The sequence below is a fragment of the Microcebus murinus genome, chromosome 1, assembly GCF_040939455.1.
Source record: "Microcebus murinus isolate Inina chromosome 1, M.murinus_Inina_mat1.0, whole genome shotgun sequence".
NCBI classification, from domain to species: Eukaryota; Metazoa; Chordata; class Mammalia; order Primates; family Cheirogaleidae; genus Microcebus; species Microcebus murinus.
Window position 1 is genome coordinate 140,852,411 of NC_134104.1, and position 22,326 is coordinate 140,874,736.

Sequence of the window (22,326 nt, forward strand, 5' to 3'; positions counted from 1 at the left end):
ACTCGCTGGGAGTGGTGGCACATGCCTGCAATCCCAGATACTTGGGGCAAGAGGATTGCTCTCGAGCCCAGGAATTCGACTCCATCCTGGGCAACATAGTGAGAACTCATCTCTAAAAAAAAAAAAGTACTTACCTCAAAGGGGAGTGAGATGTAACTGCTGTCCCATTTCAGTGCTTCTCTGGGCCTTGCAGAGGGACTTGCATTCTTCAGATACGAAGTTTCAGCACCCCCACCCCCACCTGACCCTGTTTGTGAAAAAACTGTTTTCCATGAAACTTAGGAAGGTGGGGTGGTGCACACAACAAGAAATGAGTGAAGGGTGGAGCAAGTGAAGGTTCCACGAAACTGGTCCCTAGTGCCAAAAAAGTTGGGGACCGCTGATCTAGTCCAATTCTGAGGAAAGAATGACCGTGTTAAACTTTCCAAGGCAATATATGTTGTGGTCATGGGCTTCGGCTCTTGAGCCAGACTACCTGGGTTCAAATCCCAGCTCTACCGTTATTGTCAACGTGGCCTGGGCAGGTTACTTAACCTCTCTATACTCGGTGTCTTTATCTGTAAAACGAAGCTAGCAATAGCACACACCTCATAGTGTTGTTGTGACAATTAAATGACTAACATAAACCCTGCCTGGCACATAGTGCATAATCAACTATTTTTATTATTATCAGTATTATTACTGAGAGGTGATAGACCATGTGGTTCTCCAAAGTGGTACATTCTTAAGGGATTTTCAAGTAAAACTTGGCTAACTCCTTTGTCACCTTCAGTTTAGACTTTAGAACCCAACCTCCACATGAAATGCATTCTGCTGTACCAAACTAGTTTCTCTCTCTTTGATGCTTGGTGGTTTTTTTTGTTGTTTTTTTTAGGGAATTGACAATCCATTGTGGCTGGTTGTGGAATGGTCACGTGGCACAGAACACAGATACTGTGGACAGGAGGGCTTGTGGGTTTGGCAAGATGTATTTCCATAGAGGAAATATAGATGTATAGATACCCTGAAACATGTTTAATATAGATGTCTAAGTAGACATATTAATAATTCAGCCACCAGCATTTTCCTATATACAAAGATCCTTTAAGTCTTTTAAGGTCATTGCAGCTCTTCTTATGTTTCTGTCATTTGCTTTTCACTAGAAAATGATCTCAGCCTGTGTTGTAGGGTGGCAGGTATGTAGTCACTAGTCCCATGGTACTGTGTGCGGGTGCATTATTTTAAGATAACACAACACTCTGGTGTCTTATGGTTCTCCTGTTCTTCCCTGGGCCCATGGATTTTTAACTCACCACTGATTGTTACCTTTGAAGAATTTTGAGGAACTTTATAAGTGGCTATTTGCCACCTCACCCATCTTACCCTTCCACACAGAGGCACATGCACTCATATTTACCTTCCAGGACTCCCAGAATTGAAACACTATTCTTGTCCTGACTGCAGCCCCACTACCCGTCTTCTCACAGCAAAGTTGCTCTTTGTTTTCAGCTATCACTGCACAGCACTGAGGCGCACACAGCTATATTCTCACTATCCTGTCATCAGCAATTCCTTTCCTGCCAGAATGTCCGGGCCTCGCTAGACCTCTGCCCGGCTGGTGGCTACTGCTTCCTCTAAGAGGCATTACTGATGCCAGCCAAGTTTTTGTTTGCTGCTGTCTGCTTTTCTTTTTTCCCTATCTTTCTCATCTTTCTTGGCTTTTTGTTTAGGAAAAACTGGTCACTTATAGACCTTAACACTAATGAATGCCATCTTTCTGCCAGGTGAACAAACACATCAAACCAAATGGGCTTCATCACAAAGCTTTTTTTGGCCTTGTTATTTGACTCTCGGGCATCTGAGCCTATTTGGTGCATCTGCCACCAAGGGAAGGGGTTTGTGCTTTGAATGGGGACATTAGAATTAGAAAGATTTAACTGTTACCAGGCTGGGTGCCTGGGAGATCAGAGAGTTGGTCTTCACATAGAACTAAGTTATGATCTACTTTGCCATATTCATTTCTTAGGACAAGGAAAGTAAAAGTTTAATGAGTTCTGTTATAAGAAAATTTGTATAGTGTGTCTAAAACACCTTCTGAAAGTTCAGACATTTAATATTTCACAATAGTTTTGTAAAATTATATCACACTTGTGTACTGCAAATTGAGGAATCATGATAAAACTTACATATCCAGGTGGTGCGTTAGATCTTCTAAGTTATAATTATCCCCAAATGTTAACACCATCTTTCTTTTCTGTTTTTTCTTTTTCTTCATAGAATATTTTCCTTCTTGGATATTGTAACTTTGTGCCGATGTGCACAGATTTCCAAGGTATAGTATTCACGAGATTTTTAATCATTAAATGTCAAGTTTTGTTAGAATGAGGATGAGTTTTAGTTCAAATAAACCATTAAAAATTAAAATCTAATTATATTTTAATATAACCCAAATGTTATAATTCTACATTTGATTGTTGATATATGTACATCAAGAATAAAAGCTTGGAGATACATACAAAGGTTGAATCAAGACTTTCTTCAATGGTCTCAATAAGTGTATCTCTTTCACCTTCCCATTCCTCTTCCTTTACTTCCTGCCTCCCAGGCTTGGAACATCTTAGCCCTGGATGGAAGCAACTGGCAAAGAATAGATCTTTTTAACTTTCAAACAGATGTAGAGGTAAGTTAGCTTTGATTTAGACAACTTTAAGCGATAAATAACTGTTCCCCCTTTCCTGTCTTCTTTTTTGTTGCATTTAGATTTAATAGTCAAGTGGAACAGAGAAAAGAAAACTGGAAGATATTTGTATATGTTAATACCAAAATTCTGCTTGCATTTTACTTTCGCTGTGTATTAGTAACTGATTACTTTTCCCTCTTGTTCGAGTTTGTAGTCTGAGTTTTACCACTTGGCTTTTTAAATCCATACACCTGCATCATTAATACCTGGTTGAGTGCTTTAACCTTAGGAAACTTGGCAAATATTTATAGATACTAAAGATCCACTGAGATCCTATTCAACATCAAGAATGGGGAAATGGCATAAAGCATGGGCGCAGGAATGAGGCTGGAGATCTGATATGTCACCCCAGCTCAACCACTTGGGCCATATAATCTCTTAGTGCTTCCATTTTATTATCTTTAAAATAGATAATCTTTAAAGGGTTTTATAATTCTAAGAATCTGGTGTATTTATCTGTAGATATGTAAATGTCTCCATTTAAGCAAATGAGGAAAGTTTATTGAGCAAATGAGGAAAGTTTATTTTATAATAACTTAATATTTAATACCAAATTTTTAACCAAAAAGAGAGGGAGCAGCAGGATAATAAAAGGCATTGCACATAGTAATTGTCCAGAGCACTAGTTTGAGGCTCTTGAGATTCTGAAGTTTATTATCCATTCAATATTAGTAGAGTAGATAATAAACCTTATTCATTTCCAGTTTAGCCAACTCAGTTACGGTAGTGGGATTACATTTTAATTCAGTTACTTAGTGTGTTCCCCAAGTGTTTTTACCAACGTGTATGTTTTATGTCTTTTTTTAACAGATAAGGAAATGATTATATGTAACAAGAAGATGGGTCCAAGTTAGCTACTTAACCTGGTGTTAGCTAGTCAAACAAATGGTCAGTTGTGGAGGCAAATCATGCAACTTTTTAGAAAGCACGTTAAGAACTTTTAAATTCAGATATTAAAAAAATACTAGTATTTCAAGTAAATATCGCTACCTTATACATTATTTGATTAAGGAATTTTAGCTGACTGCTGACATTCAGCTAATGGCTGTATGTACATACCGCAGAAAGACTTAGGAGTATATCCACTAAAAGGAGAGACTAATTGATGGTTCACCAGTCATATAAAGAATTACATGTGAATACCTGAAATTGCTGGCACCAGGATTTCAATCTAGTTTCATATTGGTTAGTTTCCCTTTTGGGCTAGCACCTTGAGTCTAGGTTGGGTTATAAACCAAGTCTTGGGGCCTCCCACGGCGTTAAACAGGATCCTTTGCAAGCATTCCATGGATAAACAGATGGTGTTAAACACATGGCCTTTGGGAAGGAAATGTTGATTTATGGATGCACTGATAGAAGAGAGAAGGTGCCAAGGATAAGGACTAACACACTTACAGTATTTACTCTGGGCCAGACAGTATTCTAAGCACTTTGCATATGTTAATACACTTAATTATCTCAAAAACACCATATTGAAGAAACTAAGACACAGAAGCGGTTGAGAAACTTACCCAAGGACACTTACCTACAAAGAGGAGAGTATAGGTACCTTGAATGGTGTGGGTTGCATAATTGGTATGATTCAAAGAAAACAAAAGGCAGAATAAAGCATCTAGGTGGCCAGTGCCCATGGTGCCTTTCCTTCAACGTCACTCTTTCCTGAATATGTGTTGTTTCCCTGAGGTTCTGCCATATTCCATGCTTTTAAAAGTTGGACATTTTGTCAGTATCCTCAAGGTTATTAAATATTGTACTAGGCCAAAAATGAGAAATAACCAAGCAGAATGTTAATCTAAAAGTCATAACTCCAAAGGTCTTATAAGTCCATATTAGGGCTTAATTTTCACTGAAGCCCTTCATTCTAAAATGCATACCTATAACATATTGTCTAGTAGATAAGATACACAGTTGTTGGCTTGAATATTGTATTTGGAATGTCTTTGCTCTTTTTTTCCCTCTTAGTTGGAAATAGTGGAGCAGAAAGTTGTGTAATTTTTTTATTCCAATACAAGAACTTCTGCTTCAAAGAAAGGAAGAGTAGAAAGTTTATATAAATGTTACTAACTTGAAATAAAGAAAAATATATCAGGTGCTACGTTTGTAGACGTTGATATCGAGGGAGTTTTTTGCTCTTTATTAGGTACTTAAATACTTATCTTAGATTTCCAAGTCATAATCTTTTTTCCCCCTGGTGACAATGATTTATTTTATAGTTGTCTGGAATTTTGCTTTAAAAAATAATTATTAGCTTAGGTAGTCTCAAAGCATAAATAAATGCTAGTGGTATCAAAGTTTGGATTTTCATCTTAATTTTTTTTTTTTTTTGAAGTAGGGTTTTGCTCTGTTGTTCAGACTAGAGTGCAGTGGTGTGATCATAGCTCACTACAACCTCCAACACCTGGGCTCAAGTGATCTTCCCATCCCCACCTCCCAGAGCCACTGCATCCAGTTGGATTTTCAATTTAATTAAAATGTTAGCCAGGTAACAATGTGTTAGCCCCATCTTGCAATCCTGTGGTTTGATATATCCTAGTGAATTTATAGTGCTCACAGTTCAGTGCCAAAATTACTGTTTTATAAAGTGAGGACAGACTGGGCACGGTGGCTCACACCTATAATCCTAGCACTTTGGGAGGCCGAGGTGGGAAGATCACTTGAGGCCAGAAGTTCAAGACCAGCCTGAGCAGCACAGTGAGACCCTGTCTCTACAAAAAAATTAAAAAATTAGCTGGATGTAATGGCATGCACCTGTATTCCCAGCTGTTTGAAAGACTGAGGTGGGAAGATAACTTGAGCCCAGGAGTTCAAGGTTATAGTGAGCTATGATCATGCCACTGTACTCCAGCCTGGGCGACAGAGCAAAACTCTATTTCTAAAAAAAATTAAAAATAAAAAAATTAAGTGAGGATATTAATATTCAAAATAAAATGGCCATTTTAAACTTTTTCTCCCTTGTGGAGGTAGCGAGGTCATAGTTGGTATTTATAACTACCTTGTCCTACTACCCATTCTGTATTCCATTTGCTTTCAGCAAGCACCGCAGCTAGTCATGGTTCTTTACTTGGTGGAGTGACCCAGACCATCATTCATGAGTGTCTGGGCTGTTAATAGTCCTGCCTGGATTGGTTTGCTATAGTTTGCCATTGACCTTGACAACAGGGTATAGTAATACTAAGGGACGCCAAAGGATCTCCTGTATTCCAGAAATACTCTTTCTTACCTCCATTGTCGAGTGTCCATGAGGTTTTTGTGACTATTAAATGATCTATAATAGGTACAAGAAAGTGTTAAAATCATTTCTGACAAAAGGGAAATATTTAAATCAATGTTGCTTTTCTTTTTGCCTCTAATATCTATCTCATATTCAGGAAAAATTCCTCTTTCAAAGCAAATGTGTTTAAATAGGGGACTACCAAGGAGGATAGAAGGGGATCTTTTACAATACATTTTCATACTTTTAGAGTGATACCGTTTGGCTAAAGTAGAGTTTTCTTTTAGCTTTGTTTTTTTATTTTTTATTTTTTTAATTCAGGATATTATGGGGGTATCTAAATGCCCATCAATACATGAGTGGATTAATAAAATGTGGTATATGTATACCATGGAATACTAGTCGACTATAAAAAACAGTAGGGTTTTCTTTTTTAAGCAACATTGTTTTAGATCCCTGTTCAGTGGCCAGCGTTCTGATAGCTGACCTCACAGATCCATATGATTGTTGGATTAGCTGTGAGCTTTGGTTTGGGTAGGCCTGGTCCTAGGGCTAAGGCTTTCAAAAGGCAGTACACTGTTGTTGTTGTTGTTGTTGTTTTTAAAGAAAACCTAATGCTTTAATTGAAAACATTTTGCAGTGCTTGCTACCGCCTTTATGCATCAGGGATAAAACTGAAGTGCTGGAGGAATGTTACAAAATATCTTCTGTTACACTTGGAAAAATATATTCAGTTCCTAAATTTCAGGTATTTTGTTGGTAGATAAGCAGCATGAAAAAAAATGATATTTTTTCCCAACTTTCTTGATTAAAGGGTCGAGTGGTGGAAAATATCTCCAAGCGATGTGGTGGATTCCTGAGGAAGCTCAGCTTGCGAGGCTGCATTGGCGTTGGGGATTCTTCCTTGAAGTAAGTCAGATCCACGGGAACTCACTCTGTCACGGCAGCTCGTAGCTGACATTTTCATTCAGCAAAAATAAACCAAGCGTATTATATCCTTTTCTTCTGTTAGATTCTTTCTACGGCAATTTTCAAAGAGTAATGAGAGAACCGTGACTTTGGAGTAGCAGGCCTAGGTTGGAACCGAGCTACACTGTTGTTAAGGATGTGACCTCAGGACAAATTATTTCACCTGGCTGAGCATCCGTTCTCTCTTTGGCAAAGTGGGGGCGGTTGCAGCTCCTACATAGGAGTGTCACAGGCATCACGTGAAATCCTTTACTAAAAGGATTTGTTCTATAAAATTAGGGTTCGGTCAAAAGGCCACACTCAAGGATCCAGAAGGCCACATGTGGCCCTGAGGCTGCAGGTTCCCCACCCTTGATGCACATAATAATATTATAATGTTTGTTCATCTCTCTTCTTCACTTCCCTATCTTCCTAGTTTTCTTCTCATAATATTAGCTGTCTTTTTGTATCAATTATGCTAATAAAATAATTCTTACGAAAATTTTCTTAGCATAAGCTGGAATTTTACTTACTTATAATGGGATATGATACTATATTCATTTCATTATAGTTAGCAATATATCCTGTCCAACCAAATGCATGCCCAGCTCTTACTGGATAGCCATTATTTATTGGAAATGTTATCAAACCACTGTTAAGGACATGCACTTTGAGGTTTTCTGGAGACAGACATGATTAGAACTTTCATGTCCTTATCCTCGTGGCCTCTACTATTGCTTCTGAGGCTGGCTAAATTAGGACACACACCCCCGAAGCTTGGAACAGACTTTGTATTCTTGCAGGCTTAAGTATCACCACAGTGTACGTCAGTCGCAAACCACCAGTAAGAATGTGCAGTATATAGTGAATGGAGACAGAAGACTTTGTAATTCAAACATCTGCTACACCATTACTAACAAAATTGATTCACAATGTCTTTTAAGGATAAGAACACTCACATTAAATGTTATGGAACAAAGTGATTTTTTTTTTAAATCAAGAAATGCAGGCCATTACATCAGATTTTCTGCTGTTTCAAAAGCTTTGTAAACCAGTGGAATGGACTGATCATATCTTAACAGGAAGCTTAAATGTTCCGATAGGTCCTAAGATAATTTAAAATAGAGAACATAAATCTAATAATGGTTCCATTAAAGAAACTAAAATAAATGTGAAGATGTGGATTGTTGATGAGGGATATCAAAGAAATACGTTCTTGTCTTGGCATGTGGAATAAAGTCATATCCACTAGCAAAACTATCAGATGAGGTTAAGACTGGTTTACTCTGTGTTTTAGAACAAAAATATACGTTAATTGGCACGATATCTATACATTTTTATACAGATTACACTGAGAAATAATGGTAAACATAATCACAGAATCATGACTCAGAAGGAATTTTGTTACCCCTTCAGTTTGTTTATTGTAATTACCTAGAGCCAGCCTTTGCCTCTACTCTGCCCCCAAGTTTGTGTGGTGGTTGTTTTGGGGGCCTGTTCATTTACAAATGATTGTTGAGCCCCCACTATACCAGACGCTGATTTAGGCAATGGAGATACAGTAGTAAACAGAATAGATTAAAACCCAGTACTAATGGATCTTGTATGTACATTCTCCATAACTCCTGCTCCTTTATTATGTAGAAGTGCTGTGGATTTTTGACAGCTTTATTGAGATATAATTGAGATACAATAAGCTGCACATATTTAAAGTGTATAATTGAATAAGTTTCGACATATGTGTACACTCACGGAACGAACACCACAATTAAGATAAGGAGGCTGGGCGTGGTGGCTCATACCTGTAATCCCAGCACTCTGGGAGGCCAAGGCGTACGGATTGCTTGAGGTCAGGAGTTTGAGACCAGCCTGAGCAAGAGCGAGACCCCGTCTCTACTATAAATAGAAAGAAATTAATTGGCCAACTAAAAATATATAGAAAAATTTGCCAGGCATGGTGGTCCATGCCTATAGTCCCAGCTACTCAGGAGGCTGAGGCGGGAGGATCGCTTGAGCCCAGGAGTTTGAGGTTGCTGTGAGCTAGGCTGATGCCACGGCACTCACTCTAGCCTGGGCAACAGAGAGAGACTCTGTCTCAAAAAAAAAAAAAAAAGATAACGAACATATCCATGTCCCACAAAAGTTTCATCATGTGTTTGTATAATCCCTCCTTCCCACCCTTGCTTCATCCCAGGCAACCACTGATCTGCTGTCTGGTTAGTTTGCATTTTCTAAAATTTTATATAAATACAATTATACAGTATATATTTCTTTTTTGCCTGGCTTCTTTGTCTTGACATAATTGCCTTGAGATTCATCCATGTCGTGTATATCAGTAGCTCATTCCTTTTTATTGCTGACTAGTAGTCTATTGTATCAATATGCTACAATGTATTTATTCATCTGTTTATGGGCATTTGGATTCTTTCCAGTTTGGGGCTATTACAAATAAAGCTGCTATGAATATTTGCATACCAGTCTTTTTATGACATATGTTTTCATTTTTTCTGGAGAAATACCTAGGAGTGGAATGACTTGATCATTTAGTAGGTACATATTTAACTTTTTAAGAAACTTCCACACTGTTTCCCAAAGAGATTGTACTATTTTACATTCCCACCAGCATGTACCAGCATTCTGGTTCTTTTTCATCGTTGCCAACATTTGGTATGATCAGCCTTTTTTAATTTTAGCCATTCTAAGAGGTGTATGTAGTGGTATTTCATTGTGGTTTTAATTTGTATTTCTCTAATGACTAATGTTGTTGAGCATCTTTTTATGTACTTATTTGCTATCCCTGTATCTTCCTTGGTGAAATTTCTGTTCTAATCTTTTGCCCATTTTTTAAAATTAGATTGTTGTCTTACCATTAGCTTTTCAGGGTTCTTAATATGTTCTGGATGCAAGCTCTTTATCAGATATGTGCTTTGCTAATAGTTCCTCTCAGTCTATGGCTTATTTTTTCACTCTCTTAAGTGTCTTTCTGAAAAAAAGTTTTAATTTTAACAAAGGTCAATTTGTCAGTTTTTTTCTTTTATGAATCATGCATTTGATGTCATAAGACATCACCTAACTCAAAGTCATAAATTTTTCTCCTGTGTTTTCTTCAAGAAGTTTTGTAGTCTAGGTCTATGATCTATTTTGAGTTGATATGTATGTATAAGGTATAGATCAAAGGTATGTATGATATAAGGTATAGATCAAAGTTCATTTTTTTGCCTATGGATACCCAGTTGTTCTAGCACCATTTATTGAAATACCACCCTTTCTCCACTGAATTGCCTTTGCACCTTTGTTGAAAATCAGTTTTCCATAGACATATGGGACTATTTTTGTACCTCTATAGTTTTCATTGATGTACAGATCAGCTTGTCAATTTTTACAAAACAGCCTACAGGGATCTTGATTAGGATGGTGTTGGATCTGTAGATCAATTTGGAGAAAATTAACATCTTAACACTATTGAGTCTTGCAACCTATGAACGTGGTATATCTTTCCATTTATTTAGGTGTTTTGAAATTTCTCTCACGTTTTGTAGTTGTCAGTATACAGATTGTGCACATCTTTTGTCATATTTATCCTTAGGTATTTTGAAATGCTGTTGTAAATGGTATCATTTTTCTGTCTCCTTTTGGGTTGAATATTATTATGATTTCATTTTATATCCTTTCAGCTTAGTGACTATAACTCTTCATTTTATAATTTTAGTGGTTGCTTTAGAGTTTATAGTGTACAACTTTAACTTACTACAGTCTAACTTCAAATCGTATTATATATTACTTTCATTTATCCTCATACAGACTTTATGATATTATGCTATTGTCATATATTTTAATTCTACTTACACTAGATTGTTAGTATTTTTAACAGTCAATTGTTCTTTTTTTTTTTTTTTTTTTTTTTGAGACAGAGTCTCACTTTGTTGCCCAGGTTAGAGTGAGTGCCGTGGCGTCAGCCTGGCTCACAGCAACCTCAAACTCCTGGGTTCAAGCAATCCTGCTGCCTCAGCCTCCCAAGTAGCTGGGACTACTGGCATGCGCCACTATGCCCGGCTAATTTTTTTTTTATATATATATTAGTTGGCCAATTAATTTTCTTCTATTTATAGTAGAGACAGGGTCTCACTCTTGCTCAGGCTGGTTTTGAACTCCTGACCATGAGCAATCCGCCCGCCTTGGCCTCCCAGAGTGCTAGGATTACAGGCGTGAGCCACCGCGCCCGGCCTCAATTGTTCTTAAGAGATTGAAATAACTAAAAAATTGTGTATACCCAAGTAGTTGCTATGTCCAGTCTTTATTCCGTTTTTATTTTCATTATTTTAGTCTGGCATCATTTTTCTTTTCCCTGAAGAACTTTCTTGAACATTTCCTCTGCTGCTGATTAATTAAGATCTGATTAATTCTTTTTCTCTGTCAATCACTAGTTTTTGATCAATTTGGTCATGATATGCCTTGGTGTGTTTTTCTTCATATTTCTTATGCTTGAGGTTCTTTGAGTTCCTTGCTTCTGTGGGTCTATAGTTTTCATAAAGTTTGGAAAAATTTTGGCTATTATTAAGATATTTTCCCCTCTGTTTCCTTTTCTTTAGAGATTTCAATCACATGTATATCAAGTTGCTTGAAGATGTCCCACAGTTCATTCATGATCTGTTCTTTTTATCTTTTTTTCTCTGTGTTTCTTCTAAGATAGTATCTTTTTTCTCTTTTTTTTTTTTTTTTTTTTTTTGAGATAGTTCTTATTATGTTGCCCAAATTGGACTGCAGTAGCTATTCAAAGGCATGATTATAGAGCACTGCATCCTTGAACCCTGGGCTCAAGTGATCCTCCTGTTTAAGCCTCCCAAGTAGCTGGAACTATAGACATGTGCCACCATGCCTACCCCCATTTGGACAATTTCTATTGCTATGTCTTCTCAATTTCACTAATTTTTTCTTCTGCCATACCTAATCTGCTGTTAATCCCATCCAATAAATTTTCATCTCAGCCATTGTTTTCATATTTAAAAGTTTAATTTGGGTCTCTTTTTTTTTTTTTTTTTGTTTTTTTTGTTTTTTTTTTTGAGACAGAGTCTCACTTTGTTGCCCAGGCTAGAGTGAGTGCCGTGGCGTCAGCCTAGCTCACAGCAACCTCAAACTCCTGGGCTCGAGTGATCCTTCTGCCTCAGCCTCCCGGGTAGCTGGGACTACAGGCATGCGCCACCATGCCCGGCTAATTTTTTATATATATATCAGTTGGCCAATTAATTTCTTTGTATTTATAGTAGAGACGGGGTCTCACTCTTGCTCAGGCTGGTTTTGAACTCCTGACCTTGAGCAATCCGCCCGCCTCGGCCTCCCAAGAGCTAGGATTACAGGCGTGAGCCACAGCGCCCGGCCTGGGTCTCTTTTTATATTCATATCTCTACATAACATGTTTTATCTTTAGCTTCATAGAAGTGTATTCTATGTAGTACAATTATAATAACATTTAATGTCTTTGCAATTTCTGCTATCTGTGTCAGTTTTTTTTTTGTTTGTTTTTTGTTTTCTTTTTTGAGACAGAGTCTCGCTTTGTTGCCCAGGCTAGAGTGAGTGCTGTGGCATCAGCCTAGCTCACAGCAACCTCAAACTCCTGGGCTTAAGCAATCCTCCTGCCTCAGCCTCTCTAGTACAGGTATGCGCCACCATGCCCGGCTAATTTTTTCTATATATATTAGTTGGCCAATTAATTTCTTTCTATTTATAGTAGAGACGGGGTCTCATTCTTGCTCAGGCTGGTTTCGAATTCCTGACCTCGAGCAATCCGCCCGCCTCGGCCTCCCAGAGTGCTAGGATTACAGGCATGAGCCACCACACCCAGCCTGTGTCAGTTTTTTGGTAGGTTTTAATAGACTGAATTTTCTCCTCACTATAGAAATACTTTCCTCCTCCTTTGAAAACATGGTAATTTTTTGTTCAATGCCAGATATTGCGAATTTTACTTTGTTGGATGCAGATATTTTTTGTATTTCTACAAATACTTTTGAGTTTTATTCTGGGACACAGTTGAGTTACTTGAAAATAGTTCCTTTCAGGTCTTGTTTTTAAAATTTGTTAGGTTGGACCAAAGCAGTGTTTAGTCTAGGACTAATTGTACTCCACTTGTAAAGCAAGACCCTTCACAATACTCTGCCCAGTGCCCCAAGAATTTTGACAGTTTTTTCATTCTTGACTGGTGGAAATTGGCACTATTCACCCTCGGTGAGCTCTGGCTCTTATTCCCTCTAATACTTTTTGTTGATTCCTTCCCCTGCTTTGGGTAGTTTCATCACACACAGTGTACTCATACAATACACAAATTCTCGAGGAACACCCTCTGAAGATCCCTAGAGTTCTCTTTGTGAAGTTCTGTCACTCCAGTACTCTTCTTTTCTGATATCTCTAGCTGCCTTGGTCTTTATAGACTCCATAGCTGCATGTCCTCATATCAGAGAGTCCATCAGACTCCAGCTTGGTTCCCCCTCCCTGCACTAGGGCAGATCAAAAGGAGCAGACATGGGGGAGGCGAGGTTTTAGAGGCTTTTGGGTATTGTGTGGAAGTACCCAAAAGTCCTGACTCGATATTATATGTTGAAGCTATATTCCAGGAAGATGCAGATCACCTGAGCTAGTCCTTGCTGACTATGTTAAGCAATGGATGGTGATTAGGGATTTTTAATTTTCTGCCTCTGGCCTTGCAACCAACCCACAGATGACTGAGGAAGTTGTCTTTCTTGACTGTGTCCTCACCAATAAATGGATTGGTTTTGATACTGAGCAACTACTGACCCCTATCTACAGCCAAAGGTGGTTTCTCCTGAAAGACTCTAGGGTAACCAAGTGACAGCAAGGCACAATACAAGAAACATTCGCCCCCTGGCTTCAAACTGATTTTTCTTTCTTTTTTTTTTTTTTAAGTATTTTTTTTTTGTCAGAGTCTCACTCTGTTGCCTGGGCTAGAGTGAGTGCCATGGCGTCAGCCTAGCTCACAGCAACCTCAAACTCCTGGGCTCAGGCGATCCTTCTGCCTCAACCTCCTGAATAGCTGGGACTACAGGCATACTGTGCCACCATGCCCGGCTAATTTTTTGTGTATATATTTTTAGTTGGTCAATTAATTTCTTGCTATTTTTAGTAGAGACGGGGTCTGGCTCTTGTTCAGGCTGGTTTCGAACTCCTGACTTTGAGCGATCCACCCGCCTCAGCCTCCTAGAGTGCTAGGATTACAGGCGTGAGCCACTGTGCTGGGCCCAAACTGATTTTTCTACAGAGAGGAAGAAACAGAGCCAGACCTCCATTCTCAGATGACTCATCAAGGTGTGGCTGAAGGAGAACTGATAGGTAGTAGTCCAGGGCTTTGCTTCTTAAAGTGTGGTCCCCAAACTAGCAGCACTGGCATCACCGGACAGTGTCTTAGGACTGCACACTGTCAAGCCCCAGCCTCAGAATCTGCACTGTGACAAGAGCCCTAGCCGATTTGTGTACACATTAATCGAAGTTTGAGGGGCACTATTGTAAGTGTGAATGGTTACACGTGCCCTCTAGTGGCTGCCTAGCAATTTGCAGGGAATTTTACAATGTTTTCTCATTTTAGGACTTTTGCGCAGAACTGCCGAAACATTGAACATTTAAATCTCAATGGGTGCACAAAAATCACTGACAGGTAAGTAATGAGGATTAATTAGTCACTAAGTGGCCATGGGGAGCGTGAGGGGAGAGAAACGTGGTTCAAAATATCTTTAGTGCGTCTGCTCTTTTGCAGCACGTGTTATAGCCTTAGCAGATTCTGTTCCAAGCTGAAACATCTGGATTTGACCTCCTGTGTGTCTATTACAAACAGCTCCTTAAAGGGAATCAGGTAAGAGTGTCTGCTGTTTATGGTCAAGGGAAATGCCCAAACCTATGAATGTTCTGGTATATCTGAAGCCTTCCTGATGGTCCCATTGGAGCAAGAGATAAGTGACTTAGATAGGTCCCAGGTCGGTTCCCCTCTGAGTTGCTTGTGATATACTAAACTCACAGTTGGTAATTAACCCTCTACAGGACAGGCGGCACACAGGTGTTTTTCTTTCTTGTTCTTTTAGTGAGGGCTGCCGAAACCTTGAGTACCTGAACCTCTCTTGGTGTGATCAGATCACTAAGGATGGCATCGAGGCTCTGGTGCGAGGCTGTCGAGGCCTGAAAGCCCTGCTCCTCAGGGGCTGTACACAGGTACCAAAGGGTCGATGCAGCTGTTTACCGTATGTGTCAGGTGTGGGCATTCGTCTGGGAACTTGCTGTTGCATTTTTCATGGTGCCCCAATTCCCTTACCTGGTTTCCATCCCTCTCTTATTTTCTCTGTCCACTCAGTTAGAAGATGAAGCTCTGAAGCACATTCAGAATTACTGCCATGAGCTCGTGAGCCTCAACTTACAGTCCTGCTCGGTAAGTAGCATGCCCGTCCTGAGCACCATCCTGCCCTGTGTTCTCTCCTAGAGGGATCTGCTATGGGTCGGGTGGCTGAGACGACTGGCAAATGGCCATGTTACCATACCCTGACTTTTCATCCTATGACTTTGTCACAAGATGAAAGAATACGAACAACAACAAAAAGACATCATACTCAATACAGAGCCGCTGACATCTCCCCTAAAAACAATGTAGATCAGTTCTTGATTCTTTTGAATAGAGTACTGGGGGAAGCTATCAGGAATGCTGTGAACTAATCACCAACTAGTTATGAGAACAAGTCATTGTAAGGTCTCAGTGTCTTTTTTAATTTATTATAAATTGGGGATGATGACACCTCACGTCTCAGTGGATAAAATGAAATAACAGATGTGAAAATGCTTTGAAAAATCACATAGACCAGAGCAAGGTGGCATTTTCATCAGGGCATTAGCTTATAAAAAACAGTTGGTCCTTCTTCACTGCCATTGTGAAGACTGATAATTGAAGAGGATGCTTATGCTTGCTGCATCTGGCTGGGTTTCTCAAGGGGACATAGATTTTGAGAGAGGTAAGAGAAAGCCCTTGCATTTGGCTTTTAATAAATGAATCATAAATCTTTAGGGTATCTGGTGGTGGGAGAAAAACAGAAACTATCTTCTGGATGAATCTTGACTTTATGGACTTGGACTATCCAAGAGTAGGACCTTGACTCAGATATAGGCTAGCACTGGCACATGGCTTGAAATATAATATAGATGTGTGTGTTTATTTCTGCTTGAGTTAGTGTACATAAGTGAACATATTATTTTGAATATTTATGGCTAAATACCTAGAATTCTAAGGCATTTATCAATAACTTACTGATTTACTTAATTTTCCTATTCTCCAAAACATTTGATGAATTATTATATATATGATTTATATAGTGAATATCTAAAGAATTAATCTGCAGGAATTCAACCAAGTGTTAACATGTCACTTAACTAGGCAAATCTCATGAGCTCTTTATTTAATGATTTTTATCATGAGTTTATGAATTTTATGAAAAAAAAACCCCAAATCTATGTCAGTTTTGATGTCTTAGGAGGGTGGAATTTTAAACTTTTACTCTCCATTAGTAATGTTAGACTATTTTAAAGCTGTACAGAGATAACAGAAGTACATTCCTGCCCTCTGCTTCTCCTTATAAGAAGTTTTATGAGAAGTTACTAGGATAAAATGCTAGTAACCAGCAACCAAAGCTAATTAACAGCAGATCCCATTTTCCTGCTGCTCCTGTGTCAGTGTCGCCGGCCGGCTCTGATCTTTCCTTCTGTCCGCCTTCCCCCAGCGCATCACGGACGAAGGCGTGGTGCAGATATGCAGGGGCTGCCACCGGCTGCAGGCCCTCTGCCTCTCGGGTTGCAGCAACCTCACAGACGCCTCTCTCACAGCGCTGGGTTTGAACTGCCCGAGACTGCAGTGAGTACACCATGCTTTTTGCTTTGCAGCTCAGAGCTTGGCTGGGCTGACCCAGAGGGCTTCTCACAGAAGGGGAAAGGCTGCCGGCAGGTAGAATGGGTGGTGATGGAGGCAGTAGTTGTGGTGTTTTCAGCTTTTGGTGAGTAAATTGGGCTGGGACAGTGTGTAAATCCAGTTCATTAATGGGTATACCAGGAGAGTATAAAATGTCTACCGCCAGTGAATCCGAGCCTTAATTTCTTAATGAATGTCACACATTTGCCCACCTGCTTTGCCTCGTCCTGTTGTTGCTCTGAGCATCAGAGTGATGCGATAGTGAGCAGAGGCCTTCGCATCCAGATGTCACCAGGTTCTCCTCTAGAGGACGGGGAATGCGATGGGGGGAATCACAGTCACCTTATTTATCATCTTCCCCAGTGGGAGAAAAGGTTTTGTTTTATTTTAACATGTAATAATTTACATTATCATTACCAGCTGTGAACATTAACATTTTAATAATAGTAACAATATTAAAAACTAATCAGGCCGGGCGCTGTGGCTCACGCCTGTAATCCTAGCTCTTGGGAGGCCGAGGCGGGCGGATTGCTCAAGGTCAGGAGTTCAAAACCAGCCTGAGCGAGACCCCGTCTCTACTATAAAAATAGAAAGAAATTAATTGGCCAACTGATATATATATATAAAAAATTAGCCGGGCATGGTGGCACATGCCTGTAGTCCCAGCCACTCGGGAGGCTGAGGCAGCAGGATAGCTGAGCCCAGGAGATTGAGGTTGCTGTGAGCCAGGCCGACGCCATGGCACTCACTCTAGCCTGGGGAACAAAGTGAGACTCTGCCTCAAAAAAAAAAACAAAAAAAAAAAACTAATCATAGCTAACATCAGTGGAGCTCACACGTGTTTTTGACTCCTTTTATAAACATTATGTCATTTTATCCCACCACATCTGTGAAATAGGTACTACTATTCTCACCTGTTTTGCACAGGAGAAACTGAGACTCAGAGAAAATCACGTAATTTATCTTGGGTCACATAACGAGATAGGAAGTAAAACTAGTTTTTTATTTTTTATTTTTTTGAGACAGAGTCTCACTCTGTTGCCTGGGCTAGAGTGCCATGGCATCAGCCTAGCTCACAGCAACCTCAAACTCCTGGGCTCAAGAGATCCTCTTGCCTCAGCCTCCCAAGTAGCTGGGCCTACAGGCATGTGTCACCATGCCTGGCTAATTTTTTTCTATGTATTTTTAGTTGTCCAGCTAGTTTCTTTCTATTTTTAGTAGCAATGGGGCCTTGCTCTTGCTCAGGCTGGTCTCGAACTCCTGAGCTCAAACAATCCTCCCGCCTCGGCTTCCCAGAGTGCTAGGCGTGAGCCACTGTGCCCGGCCTGTAAAATTAGAGTTTGAACTTACAGAGTTTGACTTCAGAAACAGCAGCCTTAACTAAGCCCTATATCAGAGGCAGAGAAAAGATACTTTTTTTTTTTTAAACAGAGTCTTGCTCTGTCACCCCGGCTAGAGTGCAGTGGCATCATCATAGCTCACTGCAACTTCAAACTCCTGGGCTCAAGTGATCCTCCTGCCTCAGCCTCCTGAGTAGCTGGGACTACAGGCACATGCCACCACAGCTGGCTGATTTTTCTATTTTTTTGTAGAGATGGGATTATGTTCTTGCTTAGGTTGGTGTCGAACTCCTGAGCTCAAGTGATGCTCCCACCTCGGCCTTCCAGAGTACTAGGATTACAGGGGTGAGCCACTGTGCCTGGCAGAGATACAATGTGTTTTTATTCTTTACTTATCAGTGAAACTGATCCGTTTCCTGTGCTTATACTAGTTACATATCTTTAAAGGATTATCTATTTCTATCTTTTGCCGGTTTTTCTTACTATTGTGTTAGAGAACATTCTAGATAATTTTGAGTTTTCTGCTTAGGAGTGGGAATTTAGGTGATCAAAACTGGTCAGAAGGGAAGTATAAGGGATTGTTTAACTTAAAAATGTTGTTCATGCATCCATCCCTGGTAAGCATGGGTAATTGAGAATTAACTTATGTTTTTCATTGTCTAGAATTTTTAAAATTTCCAGTAGGGTAACTAGGAATTTCAATAAATGCAGTATATCTCAAGATGATTCTGTTGAGTAAAATTTCTTTTTAATTATATTTAAAAGGTCACCAAATATTAGAATAATATTTAAAAACAACAATATGCTAATATGATTGGGAGATTATGGATTTACTCTCCAAGTTTGGTATGGAACTAGGGACTTTGGGCAGGTGACATTCCTTCCTAAGCTTCATTCTCTTCATCTGTCCAGTAGGGACAGTATTTGTATTTACAAACACTAGGGCTGTTACCAGAAGCAGAAGTACGTCAGAGAGAAGAATAAAAAGAGTGTATGTACATCATAAAGTATGTGTTTCTATTATTAACTAGTTGGTACTTTTTTTTCCCTGCACCCCCCCCTCCGCAGAATTTTGGAGGCTGCACGATGCTCCCATTTGACTGATGCAGGCTTTACACTTTTAGCTCGGGTAAGACAGAGATTTTTTTAAAAAGAACCTAAGACTTCTAATTCACCTCCTGAATTCAAAGTGATTTGGAGTGGGTTTGGGGGTGTGTAAAAAAACTACCTTCAGAAAAAACAGGCATAAAGTAGAATAGAATCCTCAGAGTGTATTTTGCGGTTTTCCCAGGTAGTCAGAAATCCAGGGAGGTCCTCTAGAGGGTTCTGTTAAGGGTCTAGGCCTCACTTTCACTGGGTCAGGTGGGACCACCCTGAGAGGCGCCTCCTCCTGGTAGGAGACGCCCTTCCTCACATGGACTGCAACTTGGCCTCTTAGCAGCTTCCCCTAACTAGGCTGTGCTCCACCCTCTGCTCCGTCTTCTCCATTTCCCTGCAGACACTGACCACTGTGGGGCCTTTCTGGACCCGCTGCCAGGAACCCATGTCCTTCTGGGGTACATCTTCCTGCCCCACCGTGACCTCCCACAGTGTGGCACAGTGCCCCATCCCCTCGCCCTCCCAGAGCCTATCTGATGGCTAAAATTGATCTGCTGATGTCTGCGAGCCACTGGGAATGTGTAGGCAACTCTCTTTCTAGGTTGAGAGGAGGAAATGCAGCTCAGGGCAGCCCTATTCCCATTTCCAACGTAGGGCAGCTGCTCAGAATGCTGGTTGACTGGCTCAGTAGGAACAGGGCATGCTCCTTAATGGGAGAGAGCAAGGATACCGGGCCCAGTACTAAAAGGGACAGGGTAAGCCACCAGTGTTGCCTTGCCCGCTGACCCACATGGTGGGTGTGTCTTGTGGACTCTTCCAGAATTGCCATGACCTGGAGAAGATGGATCTTGAAGAATGCATCCTGGTGAGTGGATTCCTGACAGCCCTGCCAGTCTGCCCCTCAGTCACTGCTGGGCAGCTTGACACAGCCAGAGACACAGCCTGGCTGGCATCCCGCCCCTCCTTGCCCGGCCTAGGTGGCAGGGCTTGGGAACCCGAGAAGGCCATGGCGGTGGATGCGTAAACTTTTGGCTATTCTCAGTCATCAGACAAAACTATATCAGACAAATTCAGAACAGCTCCATCTTTTGCCAAACTTTGGGGTGGTGGGGAAGACTCCTTTTATTTTTCACAGAACCGAGGGAGAAATAAGTTTGCATGTCCCGTGGTGGGGGTGGCTTCAGAGAGGAGAGTCCTGGGGAACCCTCTTTGTCCATTGCCCCCAGGTCTCCTCAGGGCACTAGAGGAGAGACCAAAGGACAGTTTTGTATCTCTAGGAGCAGGTAGGCTTGAGGGTGCTGGTGAAGAGAGGAGCTCCCAGCCCAAGGGTGCTTGAGATGAGTTTGTAATTCTCTTTTACACCTTTTGATTCTCATGTTCAGGAGAAGCCAGGATTAGGTATTAAGTTCTGGTGTAGAAGCCACACTGACACAGCGTGTTTCTCTCCAGATAACCGACAGCACACTCATCCAGCTCTCCATTCACTGTCCTAAACTGCAAGCCTTGGTGAGTCTGTGTCTTTTGTGACATTATTCACCTTTTAGGGATGAAAGCACCCTCCCTCACCACAGGAATCTGGGTGCCCTTTCTCTAAAGGTATCATCATTCTTGGTTCCAAAGTTCTATTAGTTGGGCTAACTGGGGAGGCAGGGTATCTGAATATGACTGCTTTCATTTCACTGTGAACCTAACAGGGACCCATGTCCTTATCACTTCATTCAAGTTCACGTTCATCTTGTCAGATGGAGTGAAAGTTATTAGCATGTTAAAACGTTATAATCTAAAACAAAAATCGAGGCCATCCTATGTTATATATACGTTTCATATCTGCTAGTATATGGGGAAAAGGAATGAGAATATATTGAAAGATCAAAAATGAGCAGTGAGGCCGGGCACGGTGGCTCACGCCTGTAATCCTAGCACTCTGGGAGGCCGAGGCGGGCGGATTGCTCAAGGTCAGGAGTTCGAAACCAGCCTGAGCAAGAGCGAGACCCCGTCTCTACTATAAATAGAAAGAAATTAATTGGCCAACTAATATATATAGAAAAAATTAGGCGGGCATGGTGGCGCATGCCTGTAGTCCCAGCTACTCGGGAGGCTGAGGCAGGAGGATCACTTGAGCCCAGGAGTTTGAGGTTGCTGTGAGCTAGGCTGACACCACGGCACTCACTCTAGCCTGGGCAACAAAGTGAGACTCTGTCTCAAAAAAAAAAAAAATGAGCAGTGAAAAGAGTCAATGTCAGTCTTATCCATGCAGACATCTCATGCACATTTCACATCCAGCTGTTCATCTGGGAGCCTGGAGCAGGGAAGGGGTCACCGTCCATTGAGCCATCCCATGTACAGAGTCTGTGCCATGCCCACTAGGTAACAGCCCTGCGATGTGGACACTGTTAATGGCACCATTTTATCAGTGAAGAAATGGTGGCTCAAAGTGGTTAAGGGACTTGCTCAAAGTTACACAGCTTCTCAGAGGCTCCAGATCTCTTGGCCTCCACTGGGGGTGGTCCTTCCCCGGCGCTGAGATGATGCAACAGACCGTCCTTCAGCCAGCTTTCCCGTCTTCCTTAAAACTTGCTTTGTCCTCGGGGGGCTAGAATTCTGTAACATCATTAAAGCCCCATTTGGCCTTGAATTACAGTTTTTCCTTATTTTCACATTCTCTCTGGGCACTTTTTCCCTCAGGCACAAGTGTGGCTGGGCTCTGTCCTCTGGGACTTTTTGAAAGAATTTTGGGTCAGATTTTAGAGATCAGTCAGGAACCTAGTAGCATCTAAATTCTCTGAGTAAATTGTTCCTCTCTACATATTGCAGATGATTCTGTAGTTCCAATGTTTTTACCCCCACATTAGTTCAGATCCAGTTTTATAACTGACAGAACCTGTAATGCAGATGTGCCTTCTCCTTTTATCCTCCCTACCTGTTTGTCTCCTGAGACCTTTGTCTTCTCAGAGATGTGGGGCAAGTTTGGAGCCCTGTGCTGTATTTCCGGCTTTAACCTCCTACCTCTTTGCTGCCCAGGGGCTACCTCTGTCCTATCTCTAGACACCCTAGGCTGGGACTCCCA

The 22,326-nt window shown here is 40.8% G+C and overlaps 1 protein-coding gene across 1 annotated transcript in view; it reads left to right on the forward strand.

Moving 5' to 3' along the window:
- Positions 1–22,326, forward strand: part of FBXL2 (F-box and leucine rich repeat protein 2) — a 71,049-nt gene that overhangs the window by 40,277 nt on the left and 8,446 nt on the right. Inside the window, exons 3-13 of the mRNA XM_012769184.2 lie at positions 2,257–2,311; positions 2,585–2,659; positions 6,745–6,839; positions 14,470–14,538; positions 14,638–14,733; positions 14,960–15,086; positions 15,226–15,300; positions 16,637–16,767; positions 19,230–19,290; positions 20,080–20,124; positions 20,709–20,765. Of these exons, the coding sequence (XP_012624638.1) occupies positions 2,257–2,311; positions 2,585–2,659; positions 6,745–6,839; positions 14,470–14,538; positions 14,638–14,733; positions 14,960–15,086; positions 15,226–15,300; positions 16,637–16,767; positions 19,230–19,290; positions 20,080–20,124; positions 20,709–20,765 (886 nt within the window). The remainder of the gene's footprint in view (positions 1–2,256; positions 2,312–2,584; positions 2,660–6,744; positions 6,840–14,469; positions 14,539–14,637; positions 14,734–14,959; positions 15,087–15,225; positions 15,301–16,636; positions 16,768–19,229; positions 19,291–20,079; positions 20,125–20,708; positions 20,766–22,326) is intronic.